The sequence below is a fragment of the Morchella sextelata genome (genome assembly GCF_020137385.1).
Source record: "Morchella sextelata strain SCLS chromosome Unknown scls_18, whole genome shotgun sequence".
Taxonomy (NCBI): domain Eukaryota; kingdom Fungi; phylum Ascomycota; class Pezizomycetes; order Pezizales; family Morchellaceae; genus Morchella; species Morchella sextelata.
The window spans coordinates 608,897-627,354 of NW_025408633.1; the positions used below are offsets into that span (position 1 = coordinate 608,897).

Genomic DNA, 18,458 nt, shown 5'->3' on the forward strand with positions numbered 1-18,458 from the left:
CCATGTCTGGGTCAGCGGCCCTTGAGTACGGGTTTCCAAGCACACATTCTACCAATGCCGTGTCTGTAGCGCTGTATGGAATTCTATCTCTCCGCTCTACTCCCGATGTATCAACCACCCTGCGACTCTCTCTCGAAGCTTTAGCATGGGTATATGCAATTTCCATTGTATTAGGACGACTGTATTGCGGTATGCACGGATTTCTAGACGTCATTGTCGGTATTTGCCTCGGCGCTGTTCTCGCGATTGTAGATTGGGTATCTCGGGATGCGGTTGATGCATTCGTCTTCAGCGGGTCTTGGCAGGTTCCTGTAGTCTTTATTGTGGTGGGCTTGATTATGGTTAGGATACATCCTGAGCCTGCTGATTCCTGCCCATGCTTCGATGATGGGGTTGCATTCGCTGCAGTGGTTATGGGGTGTGATGTGGGGCACTGGCATTATGCGCAGAGCTCCTGGAGCTGGAACGAGCCCGTTCCAGCTACAGTCCCGTACTCATATGAAGAGCTTGGCTTGACGAAAAGTGTATTAAGAGTGGTTGCCGGTAAGTCTAAGATACAGCTTTTCGGGGTGTTGAGTGTGGTAAATGATCAATGTAGCTGATCATCGTTCAATAGGCGTTTGTGTTATATTTGCATGGAGAGAATTTATGAAACCCACCTTACACCATTTTTTACCTCCTCTTTACAGAGTAATCGAAAGTATCGGTTTATCTTTACCACGAAAACATTTTACACCAGCTTCGTAAGCGTTCCTCTCTGCCTAGAATTCTCTCAAGTTATTAATATACAAACAGTGAATATAAAAAGGTCCCACGTTTGCCCGATGACACCCTTTTTGGTCTGAGTGAACTTCCTGCATTGATCCTCAACTTTCGTCGGCCGCGTTCTGACTCTGTCGGTCCCCAATCCGCCGCTGATGCTTATGAAACGCTTGCATATCGAGAAAAGAAGCGCCGGGAAAGCATTGGAACGAGCCAATCCCGTTCTCCTTCTGTATCCAGGGATGTAGCAAACTATGAGAACGAAATGGGCAGTGGGAACGTCGATGTTAAAGCGCTAGTTGTTGATTCAGATGATGAAAAGGCAGAGGCAGAGGTCTTTAGGAAGATCGAAAGGCCTAGAGTCAGGTATGATGTTGAGGTTGTGACAAAGCTCGTAGTATATGCTGGTGAGTTATGTGTCTTACTATCTGCACCGTGAAAGCTATTGTCTCTAATACCAGTCTAGGTATCGCTTGGTTTGCGGTAGAAGGAATTCCGATATTTTTGGAAATAATAGGGCTTGGGATCGCCTCTCATGGATTTGAAGCGAGGTAGATAGACTGAGTGGAGCGGACAGCGAGTAAAAATGTTGTAATTGGTGGTGTTTGAAATAATAATAGGAGTAATGGATACATACACGAGTTATGATGGTGGAGTTTGCTTTTTATTTTCTATTTCATGCAGCGCAGGTTACCCCCAGTTTTATATACCAACAAGTACTTGTATGTATGGTTTTCTAGAGATGGTATTTTTTTTACAATGTACTACTTCATACATGCATAATACGGATTCCTCTGGGCTTCTTATCTTCACATCGTTCTAAATAGGGTACGCGCCAACCTACACAGGCTGAGACATGTTTCGGCATGTCATAAAATGGTGACCCATGAGGCTCCATCGGGCCGAGGGTGTGTAGAGTATCACTCATGAGCCACATATCAACGCCACCGCCACCGAGATTATTTTTCGTGGTGGAGGGGTGAACTCAACTTCAGCAGGTGTCTTTTGGCTGGTAGGCTTCGTCTTGTCCTGTGCCGTCTCTTCATTCGCAGCTGTCTTCATCCGCTGCGATAGCAGATTCGCACATTCCTCATCTCTCATCCCTCCATCACCGAGGAGGTCCCAGGTCATCTCCCCCACTTACCAACTCCCCATCCCCATTCAATTGCAATCATCTCCCTCTGCTATCGCCGTTTCCGTCCATTCCCTGGAATGTCATGGCCTCGAATTCTGGTCATGGCAGTTCCTTGTCCACAGTTGACAATCCCAGAAGCAATTCTGATTCCGAAACAAACACAAATGCCATAAGTAGAAGAAATAACGTTTTGACCAACGTCACAGTAAGTCTTGTTTCCAACTTGCCTCTGTGCACCGGATGTCGTAGATCTGCCCTAACGATATTTTTCGCATTTTTTTCTTTTTTGCCCTGCAGGGACAAAACCTGACAGCACTCGGCCGCACAGTGACAGCGACCGCGGGAACTCTCTTCAACGACGGTGATCCGTCGCACCACTACACCTCCACAATGACAGATATTTCCAAACAGCTTGCGCATCGACCATCACTTCAAAAGCGTGTGTTTACGTTCAATCACCGCTCGCCGTCGGAACTTGTTCGATCAAAGCTATCAACTGCCGAAATACAGTATCGAGCTCTCACCTCACTCCCAGATGAGCTCCTCACGAATATCCCAGAGCACGAAAATTCTTATTCCTTATTCCAAGGCTTCCAGGCGACCTTACCCGATGAGCCTCGAGGAAGGACGACTACCAAAGGCTCCGGTCGGCAAAAGCTGCTTGAAGATGCCAATGGCGACGACTCTGGCCCACCAACACTGGGTAAATTGAATCGTGAAAAGGAGACGTTGGCACGGAAGCTAGAGATGCTCGGGATCAGGAAGAACATGTCTTCGTCTGAGATTAGGGAAATCGATATAAAAATAATGAATCTGAATCAGATGCGGAACATTGTTCTAGACCGACTTGCAAAATTGGAGCAGGACGAAGCTGAAGTCGAACATGAAAGTAAATATCCTTTACCACCCATTTCAGCCTTCCCAGGACGTTGAACCTACAACTGCAAGGACATGACTGCGTCTTAATGGTGCTAATGCTAGACGACAGTGTTGAATCTTGAAAACAAGATTGAGGACTTGCAGGAAGAACTCGAACTCGCCTCAGAAACTCATGTTTCTGACGATTCAAACGCTGATGATGGAAAAAGCGAGGAATCCACATTCATGTCCGAATCAATCTATGGAAAGCTCAACTCGCCAAAGCAATCACGAAAACGAAAGTCTGCTCGCCGCATCTCCATGCCCATACTTCACGAACACCTTGAACCTGGTAAAAGGATCAAAGAAATCCATACTCATTCCGATAATATAACTGCCTTAGATTTTGACGTTCCATTTGGCACAATGGTAACTGCAGCACTTGATGACACCGTGCGAGTATGGGATCTTAATTCTGGACGTTGTTTGGGGTTGCTGGAAGGCCACCAAGCCTCTGTTAGGTGTCTTCAGGTGGAAGATAACATGGTCGCAACCGGTTCAGCGGATGCTACAATCCGTCTATGGGATTTGTCTCGGGCAGAAAGCTATAAATTCACTCCCCCATCTACAACCGGGTCGGTTCACAAGAGGTCATCTGCCACAGCTTCTGTATCGGCCTCTGTAAATGAGGAAGATGATGATGTAGATGATGATGGGGCACACTCAACAATGGGATATCACACTCCTTCGATGTCAGAGTGTCAGGTTTTCTGTCTTGATTCGCACGTAGGGGAAGTTACAGCACTGTACTTCCAGGGAGATACTCTGGTCTCTGGCAGCGCCGATAAAACCTTAAGACAATGGGATCTTGTCAAGGGAAGATGTGTACAGACATTGGATGTTCTTTGGGCAGCGGCACAGAACAATATGGATGAGGGTAAATGGAGAGCAGGCGGACAAGGTGGTGGGCCTGATGGCGACTTTGTCGGTGCTCTGCAATGCTTTGATGCTGCCCTTGCTTGTGGAACAGCAGACGGAATGGTCAGGCTGTGGGATTGTAAGTTTCAACGTTATATAATTTGTGGTCGTAGGTCAGTCTGTTGATATGAGGGGTGGTTTTAGTGAGGAGTGGCCAAGTTCACCGATCGTTGGTCGGCCATACTGGACCTGTGACGTGCCTTCAATTCGACGACGTGCATCTCGTTACCGGATCCCTCGACAGAAGTATAAGAGTATGTTATTCTCCTCTGTCATTTTATGGCTCTTTTTAACATAATTCTCCAGATTTGGGATCTACGAACTGGCTCGATATTCGATGCTTTTGGCTATGATAACCCTATCACCAGCATGCAATTTGACAGCCGCCGCATTGTATCAGCTGCTGGAGAGCCTGTCGCCAAGGTTTATGACAAAACTGAGGGCAGACACTGGGATTGCGGTGGTGCAGATGGCAGCACGGAGATTGTGGAGAGGGTCAAGGTTAAGGACGGATATCTCGTCGAAGGAAGAGTGAATGGAACTGTAGGCATATGGGCTTGTTGATGACGAAGCGAGGGGATTAGAGTGGCAGTAACCACGCTGGACGGATTGTAAAACATCTTGGACCTATGAAGGTTATTGCTCTTTTCTTTTTTGTTTTCTTTATCTTCGGGAAACCTCTTATCTCCCCTGGATCTTACACTCGTTTCATTTTCTTCTTCTAATCTCTCCCTAACTCTCTCCTCCTTGACGAATTTTCTTTCTTCAAATCTTTTTTTTTTGGCGTTTGGAGGGTTTGCGATCAATGTGGTGGATCAATAAGCGGGGATACGATATGAATGCCAATATCATGTGCGATGTGGTTACTTCTGGGTATGTTTGCGTGGAGAAGCTTGGGGACTGTACGAATGATCTGGTATGGATAGAAGGATGGGCTTGGAGAAAAACTTGTCTTTTCCTTTTTTTACACCCAGGAAGCAAGAAGGGCGAAAAAAAAAGGCTGGTTAAAGGGTTGAGGTACGATGGGCAGAAGGGTTAGTTGGGGTGGGATGGCTCATACCACCTGTGTATATCGGACTCCAGTGCATCTGGGTACATGAGGATGGGGTACCTGATGCGCTGTGAGGTCCTGCTGTATTTCTCACAAAAAATCATATGTATACCTGTAGTTACCGATTATTACGATGCAAATCTCTGTTCCTTCATGGGCCTAGCGAGAGGGAAACGACCGCGGTGACCGGTATTGAGTAGAAGGGTAGTTATATTGGAAATAAAATATATGTTGGGAAATTACGGATTCTATCCGTTCGTTGGATACCGCAACTCAAACAGGCTAACGCTACAGTATGGCCGAGAGGGAGGGGGATCGAAGGGGAGGGTAGATACGGTTAGTTGTACTATGCAGCCAAAGGCTATGTGATACTGCACCACCACTACAGCCGGCGTAGGATATCCCTATAGCTTGTCTCAGCCTCAAATATGTGATATGGGCTTTCGTAAGAAGACATGCTATATAGTGAGGGTAGGTGTACTTAAAAGTGCCAAAATATAATACACTGTGCGCTAGTTTAGAGAACGGAGATTCTCATGAACTATCACTCGTACCTTCGCAGCCTAGCCATAGGCGTTGACTACGCCTGAGCCCTAGAAGGTCTCTTCGCCCCGGCCCATGTTTGCGTGTAGTGCGTAATAGTGAAGGGTAAGCTGCTTTAGGGGTATCCTATGAGGGGGTCGGGGGATAAAATCTGTGGGCTTGTGGGGCTTCTATCTTCCCCGCTCTTGAAACTTCTTGTGTAGCAGCTAGAGTCTGATGCAGCTCGGGTCTTATGAGAGAGAAGCGGGATAAGCATTCGTCGAATTTTACTCCTTGTGCATGTCTCATCAATAGCTGGTCCCGCCGCTCGATGCGGAGATCTGCCCCTAACCCTAGTTAAGTACTTGTCATTATAAGGAGAGGCTAGTCTAGCTTTAGGAAACCACATGTTGTCATTATGATAGGTGGCTTAGATTGCAATTAATAGTGGGGAAGAGCGAGTTCTCATATTCTCCTCATCAGTTATTCGCTACATTTCATCTTCTTGCACTCAACCTGACTATGCCCAAGCCCGTGCAGAAGTCACTATATGTTTTGCAACTTAAAGCTTACTGCCCAAGCATTACACCGCCTACTTAGAACGTACGGTGCCCGAGGAAAAACCTATGTCCCGGTACGTAGGATCCGGGAACAAGCTTTCGAGCCTTCTTTCCCCTTGGGGTTTCCGTAACTTTTCAGCATGGTCAAGATAAGCCAGGCTGTCGTCTTATATAACTTGGCCCAAAAACACCCAAAGCATCTAATGGCTCAATTAAAGCCCAGCTTCGGTACGTGTCGGTCTAATTCATCAGAGGGGCCCCCCGGGGGGGGGGGGGGGCGACAATAGCTAGCCCCCGCTATCGAGAGGAGCAGGAACTAATACCCAACTATAGTCGACTCCCGATATAAGGATATTGTCGGGACTGAAAATCTGTATCCTTATAAGGCGAGTATCACTATAAGAAGCAAGGATGGGCAGGTAAAACAGTATTTCGGGACAACTGATTGTTATCTATATAACAAGAGTATCACTGTATGCAGCATCGCTATAGCGACTCGACTGTACCCAAACATTAACAGCCATGGAACATTTCATGGGGCTCTGTTTCCAAATACATGTATGTGAGTTAGATTTAAGCTTGTACTGGTGTCTACACGGATACAGCTAATATAATCCTCCGGACGTCTGGTTAGTGGGAGGTTCTCGGGGAGACTTCTAGTTGCACATGCGGGAGGGAGAGATTCAAATGCTTATTCAAAATCAATGGGGTTTGGTTGTAAAGAAACATATGTGATCATGATCTGACGTATGCTTAGTACAGTACATACTACCGGCCGGCCGGTGCCAAGGCCTAGGGCGTGTGGTAACCATACATGATACACAAACTATCACTCGCACCGCTCAAACAACGCCCTGGCCTATCACGCTTTAGTAACCGGCCCCTGGAACTCTACCAGGCGATGCTAGGAGGTAGTGGGGGATTAGACTTGGGCTTGGAGAAGTCTGGGAACTCAGTATAATGCCTCCTTATATAATAGGCACAAAAACTATCTATATCACACAGCGATATACCTAGCCCACAACTGGACCGCACTACATACATGTTCACCCCCTCGCTGCGCTGAACTGTACTGGCCTGTCTCAAACCAAAACCATGGTGATCCCTCTACTGCCGCTGCGGTTCAGAAGCCAATATTTGTTGGTTGTGGGGGGGTTACGTAAAGCCCTATAGAACACCAACTATAACACACAGCGCCGCGGCCGCGGTATACATGAGCTGGTCTCTCAACACTACTAGCTACTAGTATTGAGTAGGATCGGATGGAACTCGAGAGGATTGTACTGTATCGCAGTAGCTATCTGGTTGGCGTGTGTAGAGAGCAATTGAGTTGGGCCTCGAAACTCAGCTTCAAGACTTCAAGACCTCCACATACCACCTACCCGCTCGCGCGCCGGGTTGGTAGTCAAGTTAAACCGTGGGGCAGATCACCGTACTCTACGTTATGTAGATCTCAGTCCGAGACAACAGCCCATACCAACCCGAGTGATAAGTTCTACTGACCACAACCCTAACCCCCGCTGCTGCACCACGCAGCACGCACCACGCACCAGTCAAACTGCCGGCCTCGAGATGCGCGCTCTTCGCCTCCTTCACCCCTCCCCTCCTGCGAGGGAGGGGACCCGGACCGGTTTTTTTGACAGCACATAGCACGCTGGTTTGGGGAGTAGGCAGTGAGGGGGGGTATGAAGCTAAGGAGGAGGAGGAGGAAGAGGAGGCGGGTAAATATTCTAGTAGGATTCTCTGATGGGCGGGTAAAAACATGGGCTGTGGAATGTTTTACTCGGGGAGTTTTTATTTTACCTTTTCCTTCTCGAGCTCGTTAACGTTCATGCCGCCCTGACAGTGCATGGTTTTGACGGCTAATACGACATTTCAACTTATTTACCAGGAGGGAGGGAGATGCAGGGACGTGCGTGCAGAGTAGACTCAGCAGAGCATATAGAGCAGAGGGAAACAGTAGAGAGTGCTCTATGCGTAGACATACAGAGGCGCCCTAAGCAGTAGTACCTGTGACGTGAGATTTATTCGCGTGATGGGATCGGATTTCCACTTGACGGCATCGCGGGAGCGGTGGATAGTAATTCCATCCACGTACGATATAGGCACCCTGAGGGTTCTATTCTGGGGATTAGTAGCTCTTGAAGGCGTGATTCTTCGGGCGTACACGGAAGGAGGCCTGGGCGGCGGCGGTGAAGGAGGAGGAGGAGGAGGAGGAGGAGGAGAGGGGTGGTGGAGATGATGCTGAACTGCACAGTCTGGTCCGCCTGTAGACTGTCTGATCCTCACTGAAGGACTCTGATCCCCTCACTCTCCCCCCTTGTAGATGTGGATGTTCTGCTAGCTCTGGCTGTGTCTGGGTGGAAATGCTTATCGCGGCTGCCGGGAATCAGTATTCGAGTGCTAGCGCAGGCCTGGTGCAGCGAGTAGAGTAGTGAGAGTGGGCCCCAGCTCAGCTCTGCTTTCTACTTAGTGAACTCCTGTTCCTGTTCCTGTTAGTGCTTGCTCGCTCGCTTCTTTATCAACATCACGACACCACGGACGACGACATCATCACCTCCACCACTACCAACCACTGCCACCACCACTGATAATGCTCTGAGCGAGTGAGTGGGCGAGGGAACGACTGACCAACTAACCAACTATCTAACTGCCCGACTGACTGACTGACTGGAACCCCCACACTGCTGGCACCCACTCACCACTCACCACACACGCACCACACCCACTACGGCAATAAACAAAAAGGGCACTCTCTGCGCACCACCCACCAAGTGTAGAAATAAGAGAAACAATAGCACAAACAGGATAGAGTAGAGTAATATACCACTCTTCTATAGAGACACAGAGAGAGAGATACATCTCCTCGTGCCCCCATTGCAACTGCCGTTCAAAAAAGGGACGAAACACCCCGCTCACCCCGCGATAGCTAGATATCATATCTCAACCCTCAACTACATATCTCACAACCTCTCTCCCTCACCATGGCATTCCGCGCACCCCCAAACACCCGCCATCTCTCCATCCACTCGATCCCACCTTTCTCCGAATCCGACCAACACCTCCTCTACTCGCCCCAACTCTCCTCGCCCGGCCGACCCCCCAGCGAACAGCCAGCAGCGGACCACCAGCACGAGCAGGAAACCGACGAATGGGTCGTCTTTTCCCCCAGCACGATCGGCACCGCCACCGTCACCACTACCTCCGACCTCGGCAGCGTCGTATCAGCACCGCGCATCCTGCGCCATGGCAACTACGGCGAATCGGAAGATGAGGAAGAAGAGGAGGACGACACGGACGACGACTACATGGACGACGACGACGGCACAGAAACCGACTCGCTGCAGCCGTTCCGCGAACTGGCGAACGACCCGCCGCCCGTGCGCCTGCCAACGCACGATGGCCTGGGCACGTTTCCGCTGTCGTCGCCGACGACAACAACGTCGACGGGGGTGCTGCGGTCGCTGGAGGAGTCTCTGAGGATCGTGGCGATGGCAGGAAGTACCAGCAGCAGCGATAGCGATGCGAAGATTGACCGCTGGCGAAGACAGCATAGCCAGGCCCTGCTGGACGAGATTGAGCGCGTCACAAGGCGGAAGATGTCGGTTGCGAGTCTGCGCGGCGCGGGCGGCGGAAGCAGTAAGGACGTTAAGGCGCTTCTGGACGAGGATGCGGCCTTCATGGCTGCTTCGACCGAGGAGGAGCGAGGGGACGAGGAGGAGACTGTGCATGGGAAGATGGAGGAAGAGCAGAGGGAGGAGCAGGATGAGGATACAGAGAACCCAGAGACCATCTGGCGCCGCATCACGAGGAGGTTCATCCGCGACATCATGGGCATCGACGACGAGCTCCTGCAGGTCATTTTCGGCGAAGCCCTCCCCGAGTCCTCGTACCCGGACCCCAGCATCTCGCTGCACGCCACCCCGGCCCCCACCGCCGCAGAAGACCGCCTCCTTAACCGCCTCGCCCGCGAGCTCGGAGTCCTCGTAACACAATACACCACGCACCCCGCCCCCGACGGCGCCGCCTTCTCGACGCTACACCGCGCCGACGACGACGCAGACAACTACAACGACGACGGCGTGCAGACGCCGCAGCCGCGCACCACCACCTCTACCACAGCTGCAAGCACGCACTTGCAGACCCCCGCCACGCCGTCCGACGCGGGGATGCCCCACTACAACTTCACGCCCACACTGCACCACAGCGACATGGCGCAGTGGGGGCTCGAGCTCGACGGCGATAGCCAGCATGAGGAGGAGAAGGTGCGACGAGAGTACTGGGAGCAGGAGCTGGGCGTGAGGGTCTTCTTCTCGTTCTTGAAGTCGCGGTTCTCGTCGCCGACGCCGCCCCCGCAGCAGCAGGTGCCGGGACCGGTGTTCCAGCAGCATCCGCTGATTAGGTCGCCGTCGGAGTTGAGGAGTGGTAGTTGGGGAGCGGCGGCGAAGACGGTGAGTAGGAGTGGGAGTGGGAGGAGTGCGAGGGGTTTCTATTGGGATGTGGCGTCGAGTGTGGGGAGTGGGAAGGGGAGCTGTGTCGGGACGGGGGTGTGGGCGGCGATTTAATGGTTGGTTTGGAAGAGCTTTTGTTTTGCGAGTGGTTCGTTTTTTTGCTTTGGGGGCTTTGTGAAGATAGCAGAGTTGTAATTTGTGGTTTTTTTTTGGACTTGACATTGACGATCTAGGGTGTGTGGACTTGACTTCCCCTTCTTCTTCCTTCGTTTGTTGGCGGTGTGGTGGCATCTTTTTTTGTTTCCTTATATATTTCATACTATCACCCGCACACACTACTTGGTCTCTGTTTGCTGTTGCTTTTCGTTCTGGGGGCGTATACATTTTCTCTCTTTTTCTCTTCTTTTCTCTGCTGTTGTGGTTGTGGTTGTTCTGCATGATTGCTTTCTCATCTCATCTTCATCTCTCATCTTTCATCTCTCATCTCTCATTGCGCGGACTTGGCTTGTAACTCTATGACTTTATACTATTACTATAGGATACAATACAATACATACAATACAATACATTGCATTACATTGTGGTTCTCGTCCCTTTTGGTGGTTGCACGGTCTTGAGTGGGGAGGCCTATGGAGGCACCGCCAGGAGGTACCCCGCTTGTCTGGTGCAAGTGTAGCTATCAATGTCGAGACTACTCGTAGAAGTTTGCGGCGAATGCGCGAGTGATAGGTAGTGATTCAGTATTTGTAGTACTTGTACTAGTACACACATTAGTACTAGTACTTGTACTAGTACACACATTAGTACTAGTACACACGTCTTATTACTAGTACTAATACTTGTAGTCAGCCCATATGCCAGTCCATATTTCCTGCCCCCCGGAGTGTATGGACCACGGGCTGGTTAAGATGTAGATCTGGTTACGTACATGTAGTTCGAAGTGGAAATGGTTACATACATGTATCGAGAGTGGGGATATAAACAAAGTACCGACGTTTCGATCATTGACCCTAGGTCTGACTACTTGTAACTAGGCCCACGGCTCTCTTCCACCAGACGGGGGCGGGAAGGGTCCAACACGTTCTTTCGAACAAGTACTCCCGCGTCACATGACATGCCTCATCTTGCACATGTCGATATGGTGCTAAAAGAGCAAACGTGCTTTGCTCCTGCAACCATGCGAGAGGATGGCGGAACGGGAGTAACACAACTCTTGTTGCAGCATTTCAAAAGACCGCTCGGCTTCGACTCCCGGCGTGGCCGGAAGCTCATGCGCTGTTGTCGATTCATTTCCAACGCTGTGATACACTCCGAAGTACGATTAGACGCATGGCATATATTCTTTTTGCTGCCGGATTGTTGGGTTTTTGGTTTTTGACGACGCTAGGCTGCTCCCAGTCAGTGCATACATGTATGTTATGGGAGGCTTTCATATAATAGAATGGAGGGGCCTAACTGATTATAGCGTGGTGGTAAATATGATTCCGTCATGATTGAGAAACAAAGCCCCGGTTTTTACCTCAGTACAGCTTCAATTAAAAAAAAACGAGACGAGCACAGTCCCAAAGTCTCAGATGGGGATCCTGATATGGGGGGTTCAAGCCACTCACTTATAACTTGGAAAACCGGCAATGCAATAAACAGAGCACATACAAAAAACAAAGACCTCTCCAACTTGTCCCAGAGCAGCAAAAGGAGAAGCACTACCCCGCACTTACCCCCTTTTCACCCAGTCACACAGTCTCTCGACCAAGCCTGGGAGGTGGTTCTAACCATAGCTGGTGATGGACGAACCCCGGCCCCTCTAGTGGGCGACACCGTAGCCGTTGGGTTGTAGCGGTGGGTGGTGTGGTGTCTCTCTAATACTTCTAGAGGTGGCGAGGTGCTTAGGCTGTCGGGGACGTGCATGTGGACTAGTTTAGGGTCCTTCTTGGATTGTGGGGGATCTGTGGCAAGGGTGGTTGGAATAGTGTGAGGGTGCCTAGGTGTCGTCGTATCCCTGGCCACCCCCAGATCCCTTCGTCTCTTCAATCGCACCTTCCAAATAGTAGAGCGATCGCTTCAACTGGCAGCAAAGATTGTCGCTTTGGCTGTTCCCTGGCTATAGGATGGCTCTCTCTGCGGGCATATATGTTCACTCGACACATAGTTATGCTAAAAGAAAACTCTGTGACCTGATATGTGGCTGTTTGGATGGTTAACTGGATCTCTGCACCCGCTGGTAGTATGAAAATTCCCGTTCTTCTCGATAGCGAGGGTTCTGGTCGCACGAGTGATATCGTGTGATCCACGCCGCAAACGTAAGTAGCGTAGGGCGTTGAGCTAGCCCTCTCCTCGCACATACAGCACCGCCATCGACACAATCATGTCTTGAATACTCTTCTTTCCCTTATCCTATATCTTGTATCATACCACGGAGCCCCTCCAGGGGAGCGCGGGGCAGGCTCAGTCACATGCACAGACTGCTCCAGTCCGTCTATTTCTCCCCGGGTACTTCTATGTTCAGCTAAACTCGATAAAGAGCCGGGGCGGGGGCTCAGTCTCATTCCCTGACTGTTTGCATGTGCTACCACTCCTGAAAATGGGCACGAGACTGCAGCTGGGTTACACCCGAGGCCATTTAGGTCACAATCATAATTTCTCACTCGGCCAAATGTCTCTCTGCTATTTGGCTCACGTACCGTCTTGGCACGACCTGCGCTGTTAACTCCCAAAGACCCACCACTCCCAGCTACATGCACCGCAAAACACTTTTTGTGGAAGCTGGGGTACGAGATACTTGGGAAAGATGTGGCCCGCCCAACAGGCTCCACGAGAAGAGCGGTATGGAGGGCCGGAAGTGAAGTTTCGTTCTATGCCGACTCACTTCCGGCTCTTCATACCACTTTTCTCGTAGAAATCGTGGTACCGGTCATACTCTCTTACCACTCGTAAAAGCTACGTATGTCCGTGGAAATCTACCTCTCCGGAGTGCCTCACTCAGGCTTGATGGTACGTACCCCCCCGTTGATCCCTCTGCTCCCTAGATGTTGTTGGCTGCGGCGAGGCAGGCCAGGGTGGTAAGTGGCAAGATGGAGATGAAAGGGCGTTGGGGGGAGGGGAAGGGGGAGGCCTGGGTAGAAGGAGCTACAATATCTTCCTCTCTACCGCTGCTTACTAGACGCCGCTGGGCTGGATGGGCTATGAGGTGATGTACGAGGCCCCAGGTCAATCAAGCAAAGACCATAAGAGCCTAGCTAGGACGGGTCGGTCATTAGGTGTCTTCTTTCTTGACGGTAGGTGTTATTTGGGCAAGTACACAGACGAATACGGCTCTTGTGGTGGGCGGGTGTTGCTGTCAGTTGGCCTGTGTAGTTGGGACGTTGTTCCAAGCAGGCTATGTATTGTGTACTCTGTTTGAGAACACTTGTTCTTAGTCCTATTACTATAAGAGGATCTCGTCCCTCCTCTCTTCCTTATCCAGGTCAGTTAGTTGCGAGTGGTACAATCATGTTCGGTTCTTTTTTTATTAAAGATCGCTGAGGATTGCAGTGCCTTTCAACACCCATCTGTTTTGTCCCCAACACAAAACAAGCACCCCGATTCCCGACCAGCGACTGCCTGAGACGAGACCACTGCAGAGGCTACGTTAGACTAATTGCCTCCCTCAAACTCTCGATTCTGGCACACAATCACAAACCACATTACACCCAATTAATCCAAAAGGTCACGCTCAATCATCCCATGGTGCTACCAGTAGGATTGTATTACAATGCTAACCTAAAACCTCCTCATTAAGCGGCGGGAAAAGCATCGCCTTCCTCCCTGACGACCCAACACCATACGTCCTGTCCTTTCCAAAGGACGCATACTCGAACCCTCTCTTATCAGCAGCTACGCTGAGTTGGTCTAGCAGTGCTGACATCTTTGTGGGCATGAATGGCCGTAGGAGGATCCCGGAAACGCGGACGGCCTCAGAGGAGAGATAAATTATCTTGTGGCGCTGAGCGGCAAGAGAAGGATCTTTCAGAGCCCAGGGGGCAGATTCTGAGACGTATTTGTTTGTCTTTTGGGGGTTAGTTCTTTCTTTCTTTTTTTTTGAGAAAGAAGAGAGGCAAACAAACCTTGGAAATTACAGCTACAATCTCCTTCAGCGCTCCAGGAACCTCAAACTTTGCCATTTTCTCAGCCACTTTCTCGCCGACGGTTTCCACAGCCTCTTGAAGTTGTTGGTCGGCCTCCGTCATCTCTAGGTCTGGGCTATCTACGCCCAAGGCGATGGCTGCCTCCAGATCAAAAGTCTTGCTGCAGACTCTGTTTACTAGGTTACCCAGGCCACCCTGGAGTATGCTTTGGTATCGGTTGATGATCTCTCTATTGCTGTAGTCCCCATCATCCACAATGCCTCCATCATGCGCCATGTAGAAGCGCATTGTGTCGACCCCATACCGTTTCATCGCATAGAACGGGTCTACAACATTACCTACGCTCTTACTCATCTTCTTCTGATTCATAGTCCAGTGCGCATGTGTCAGGATCTGCTTCGGCAGTGGTAAATCAAGCGCCAGAAGGAAGGCGGGCCAGTAGATGCAGTGGAAGCGGACAATGTCCTTGCCAACCACATGCACGTCTGCAGGCCACCCGCCAACAAGCTCTTTCCCGGGCGTCCATGGGTACCCGGTGACAGTGATATAGTTAACCAGAGCATCGAGCCAGACATATATTGTCTGCTCTTCGTTGCTAGGGACCGGGATACCCCATGTTAATCTGGAGCGTGGACGAGATATACTCAAGTCTGACAGCCCCGATGTGACCTCGTCAACAACAGCCTTGTAACGCGCGGCGGGGACAATGAAGTCTGGGTTTTTGGCGTAGAAGTCGAGGAGGTTCTCACGCATGGCGGAGAGCTTGAAGTGGTAGTTAATTTCCTCAGCCCACTCAACCTCCTGGCCGGTCTCGGTAGAGATCATGGTTTTCCGGCCCGTCGTGGGAGAGAGGATCTGCTTGACGCTGGACTCGGGGTAGAAGGTCTCGTCCGAGACAGAGTACCAGCCAGCGTGCTTTCCCGTGTAGATGAGGCCGCGGTCGGCAAGAAGGTCCCATATGTGCTGGACTGCATCGTAGTGCTTCTGGTCTGTCGTACGAATGAAGTGGTCGTACGAGATGTCGGCTTGTTGTGCTAGACTCTAGTAGTAGTAACAATGGTGAGTGAGATCCTGTGAAGATTGCAGGTGGAGTGGGTAGGTGGAGGAGACCTTGAACACCTCCGCGCCGCTGTCGCAGAACTGCTTGGGGGGCGTGTTGGCGGCGAGAGCGGCTTGCTGGATCTTCATCCCATGCTCGTCGGTGCCGGTGCAGAGGACGGCGGTGCGGCCTTGGAGCTGCTGCCAGCGCTTGAGGACGTCCGTGATGACCATTGAGTAGAGATGGCCGACATGGGGAGCTATATACACAGACAGATATATCAATTGACTACTACTCTCGCCATATTTCTGAAGTACAGCTATTTGTCTGCAGTCTAAGGATTCAAATATACGCACCGGCATTGACGTAGAAGATCGGCGTTGTGACATAGTAGGGCTTCTCCGCCGACTTTGCCTTGACCTCCGCCGTCACCGACGAGTATAATCTCCACCCGCTCCAATTGACCGCCGGCTTTACAGGAAGTGCCCAGGGCCTGGCGCCTCTCCTCACGCAGCAGCTCACCGATGACGATAAAAGCCTCGAATTCATTTGTCGAACAGTGTCTCAGCCGACGTTGCCGCGCACACACACACTACCTACTCGGAGTCAAAAAACCCGCCAATTTGTATGTCTCGCCAAGCAAAACGGCTTTACATGCGGCTCCACTGCATCTGATATCCCACCAATCCCGCTTAGATCTTTTTTATCTCCCTCCCTCCCTCCCGCCCGCCCCTCCGCTGCCCCCCGCCCCCGGATCCCCCCCCCCACCATAGATACAGACCTACCACCACAATCACCCACCAAGAAGAAGCACCCCACCCCCCCAATTGCCAATGCCCTTCCCACGGATCCTCGCCCGCGCCGCCGCCTCTGTCCTCCGAGCCCCGCCACTACCACTACTGCTGCGTGCGCCGGCACCGAGAGCGTTCACGACCGCGCACACAAAATGGCACGGCCACATCACGCCGCCGAAAAAGGGTGAGGAGTACGTGCTGCCTCTCTGTCTACTACGTCTGTGTCTGTGTCTGGGTATGGGTATGGACAAGAAAAAGAAACTAACAAACGGCGGTTTGGGCTAGGCTGCATGTGACGTTCGTAGACAAGGAGGGAAAGAAGCACACGTACGAGGTTGCCGCGGGGGACAACCTGCTGGATATTGCGCAGGAGAATGATCTTGAGATGGAGGGTATGCTTGCCACTGCTACTGCTATTACTACTATTGCTACGAATTGGATTGCGAAAGATTGGACTAGGTGCTGACTAGTGGGGGTGGATAGGTGCGTGCGGTGGATCAGCGGCCTGCTCGACGTGCCATGTCATTGTCGAGGACGACGCCATGTACGAGAAGCTCCCCGAGCCGGAGGACGACGAGAACGATATGCTGGATTTGGCCTTTGGGCTGACGGAGACGTAGGACTCACCGTTTACTTTAGAGTTTGGATGGGGAGGTGTGCTGATTTGAGTGTGTGTTAGGTCGAGACTTGGGTGCCAGGTGCATATGAGCAAGGAGATTGACGGCATTGTGGTGCGCCTGCCGTCAATGACGAGGAATCTGCAGAGTAGCGATTTCTCAAAGAAGTAGAAATCGCCCGTCCTCCCCGCCCGCCTACCCCACCTATCTCCCCCAGATATCCGATCTACCTATTGTTGCGGAGAAGAGGAGCGAATTTCATGTGCATCATGAAGTGTCACCCGGCCGCATATAACACGAACAATGGGCGACTATTTTAGTAAAGGAAAAAAAAGTGCTTTTTGTATTTCATGCCCTAGACTGTAAAAAGGAAAAGAAAAGAAAAACCCCCAACTCCGCAATATCGATAAGCTTTTTTTGCAAGCCATTATTATAATATACTGCTATTTATATGAACATAAGAGTGGCGTGGGAGGGTTGCTGGCTTCTATTTTGTCTTTCCACCGGCCTGGATCAAGCTTAGGAAGCCCTGTTTTGACATCTCCGTGACTGCGATGAAAGCTGTTAGTTTATGCTATAAAGGGAGCGAACTGGGAACCTTACCTTTCTCCTCCCTGTTTGTCATTCCCACCACTCCCTTCTGCTTCACCTGCTTCTGCGCTTCTTCAGCCTTAATCTGCGCCGCTCGCACCGCATTAAAAAGCTTAACCACACCTATCCCACACCTGTCAGCATCTCTCTCTCAATTGCTTAAACCAAAGATGGTAGGCGTTTAGCTACCTCTCTGCGCCGTCTTCCTCAGCTTCCTCTCATGCTCCAGCGCCTTCCTCGCCGCCTCATCATCATCCTTCGGCACCACCTCCTTGATCCTCCCCTTCTCCAGCTCCTTCCTCTTCTCCTCGCGCAGCACCCTGCGCGCCTTGGCCTCCAGCTTCGACTCGTCAATGTTCTCTTGAAACTTCTTTGCGCGCACCAGCACGGGGTCCTTCCGCGCCGTCGTCGTCAAGTGCGACGACAGGATCTTGGACATTGCGTCCGCAAACACCGCGGGATCATTGCGCTTGCGCTTCTTGCCGGCGGCCGTGTTCTGGGCCGCGAGGATGTCGTCAATGTCGTCTTCGTCCTGGTCCTCATCCTCTTCTTCCGCCTCGTCGCCGGTGAGCTCGTCCTCCTCGGAGGACTCGCCGCCAGTCTTTTCGTCGTCGTCAGAGCCGCCAGCTTCGAATTCGTCGGCCGAGTCGGAGGCGGCGTCGAGGTCGAATTCGTCCTCGAGGGCTACGCCGGCGTCGTCGGAATCTGAGGATTCGGCATCGCTATGCTCAATTGGGGGGGCGGGCTTGGTGGTTCGGGTTTTTTTCGTGCGTGGAGCCATTTTTGGGGGTTTGAATTTTTGGATTGTGGATTCTCGAGAATTATTGGATCTAGGGTAAAAATTAAAAAAAATGTTTAGGTGAGAGGCGTTACCCGGCCGGGTGATAGGAAGAGCCGCAATTGATAACGTTGTTGATTGGCTGTTAGCGTTACTGGCGGGGGAGGTTTTGCAGTAGCCTGCATGTGGACCGGGGGT

The 18,458-nt window shown here is 51.2% G+C and overlaps 6 protein-coding genes across 6 annotated transcripts; 4 read left to right on the forward strand and 2 right to left on the reverse strand.

Annotated features, from left to right (window-relative positions):
* Nucleotides 1–2: 2 nt before the first annotated feature.
* Nucleotides 3–1,317, forward strand: H6S33_004674 (uncharacterized protein; the record flags this gene model as incomplete). Its single annotated transcript, XM_044836019.1, has 4 exons — nt 3–543; nt 617–743; nt 796–1,169; nt 1,229–1,317. The coding sequence occupies 4 exons, from the start codon at nt 3–5 to the stop codon at nt 1,315–1,317; spliced, it is 1,131 nt and encodes a 376-aa protein (XP_044690647.1).
* Nucleotides 1,318–2,287: 970 nt separating this feature from the next.
* H6S33_004675 (uncharacterized protein) lies at nt 2,288–4,297 on the forward strand (the record flags this gene model as incomplete). Its single annotated transcript, XM_044836020.1, has 4 exons — nt 2,288–2,786; nt 2,886–3,812; nt 3,878–3,987; nt 4,040–4,297. 4 exons carry the CDS (start codon nt 2,288–2,290, stop codon nt 4,295–4,297), a joined length of 1,794 nt encoding a protein of 597 aa, XP_044690648.1.
* A 4,553-nt stretch (nt 4,298–8,850) lies between these two features.
* Nucleotides 8,851–10,431, forward strand: H6S33_004676 (uncharacterized protein; the record flags this gene model as incomplete). Its single annotated transcript, XM_044836022.1, has 1 exon — nt 8,851–10,431. One exon carries the CDS (start codon nt 8,851–8,853, stop codon nt 10,429–10,431), a length of 1,581 nt encoding a protein of 526 aa, XP_044690649.1.
* A 3,640-nt stretch (nt 10,432–14,071) lies between these two features.
* Nucleotides 14,072–16,029, reverse strand: H6S33_004677 (uncharacterized protein; the record flags this gene model as incomplete). Its single annotated transcript, XM_044836023.1, has 4 exons — nt 14,072–14,362; nt 14,421–15,482; nt 15,552–15,739; nt 15,837–16,029. 4 exons carry the CDS (start codon nt 16,027–16,029, stop codon nt 14,072–14,074), a joined length of 1,734 nt encoding a protein of 577 aa, XP_044690650.1.
* A 284-nt stretch (nt 16,030–16,313) lies between these two features.
* Nucleotides 16,314–17,062, forward strand: H6S33_004678 (uncharacterized protein; the record flags this gene model as incomplete). The annotated part of the gene is made up of 4 exons (XM_044836024.1): nt 16,314–16,465; nt 16,560–16,666; nt 16,758–16,890; nt 16,954–17,062. 4 exons carry the CDS (start codon nt 16,314–16,316, stop codon nt 17,060–17,062), a joined length of 501 nt encoding a protein of 166 aa, XP_044690651.1.
* A 316-nt stretch (nt 17,063–17,378) lies between these two features.
* On the reverse strand, nt 17,379–18,263 carry H6S33_004679 (uncharacterized protein; the record flags this gene model as incomplete). The annotated part of the gene is made up of 3 exons (XM_044836025.1): nt 17,379–17,440; nt 17,495–17,605; nt 17,672–18,263. The coding sequence occupies 3 exons, from the start codon at nt 18,261–18,263 to the stop codon at nt 17,379–17,381; spliced, it is 765 nt and encodes a 254-aa protein (XP_044690652.1).
* Between the last annotated feature and the right edge of the window lie 195 nt (nt 18,264–18,458).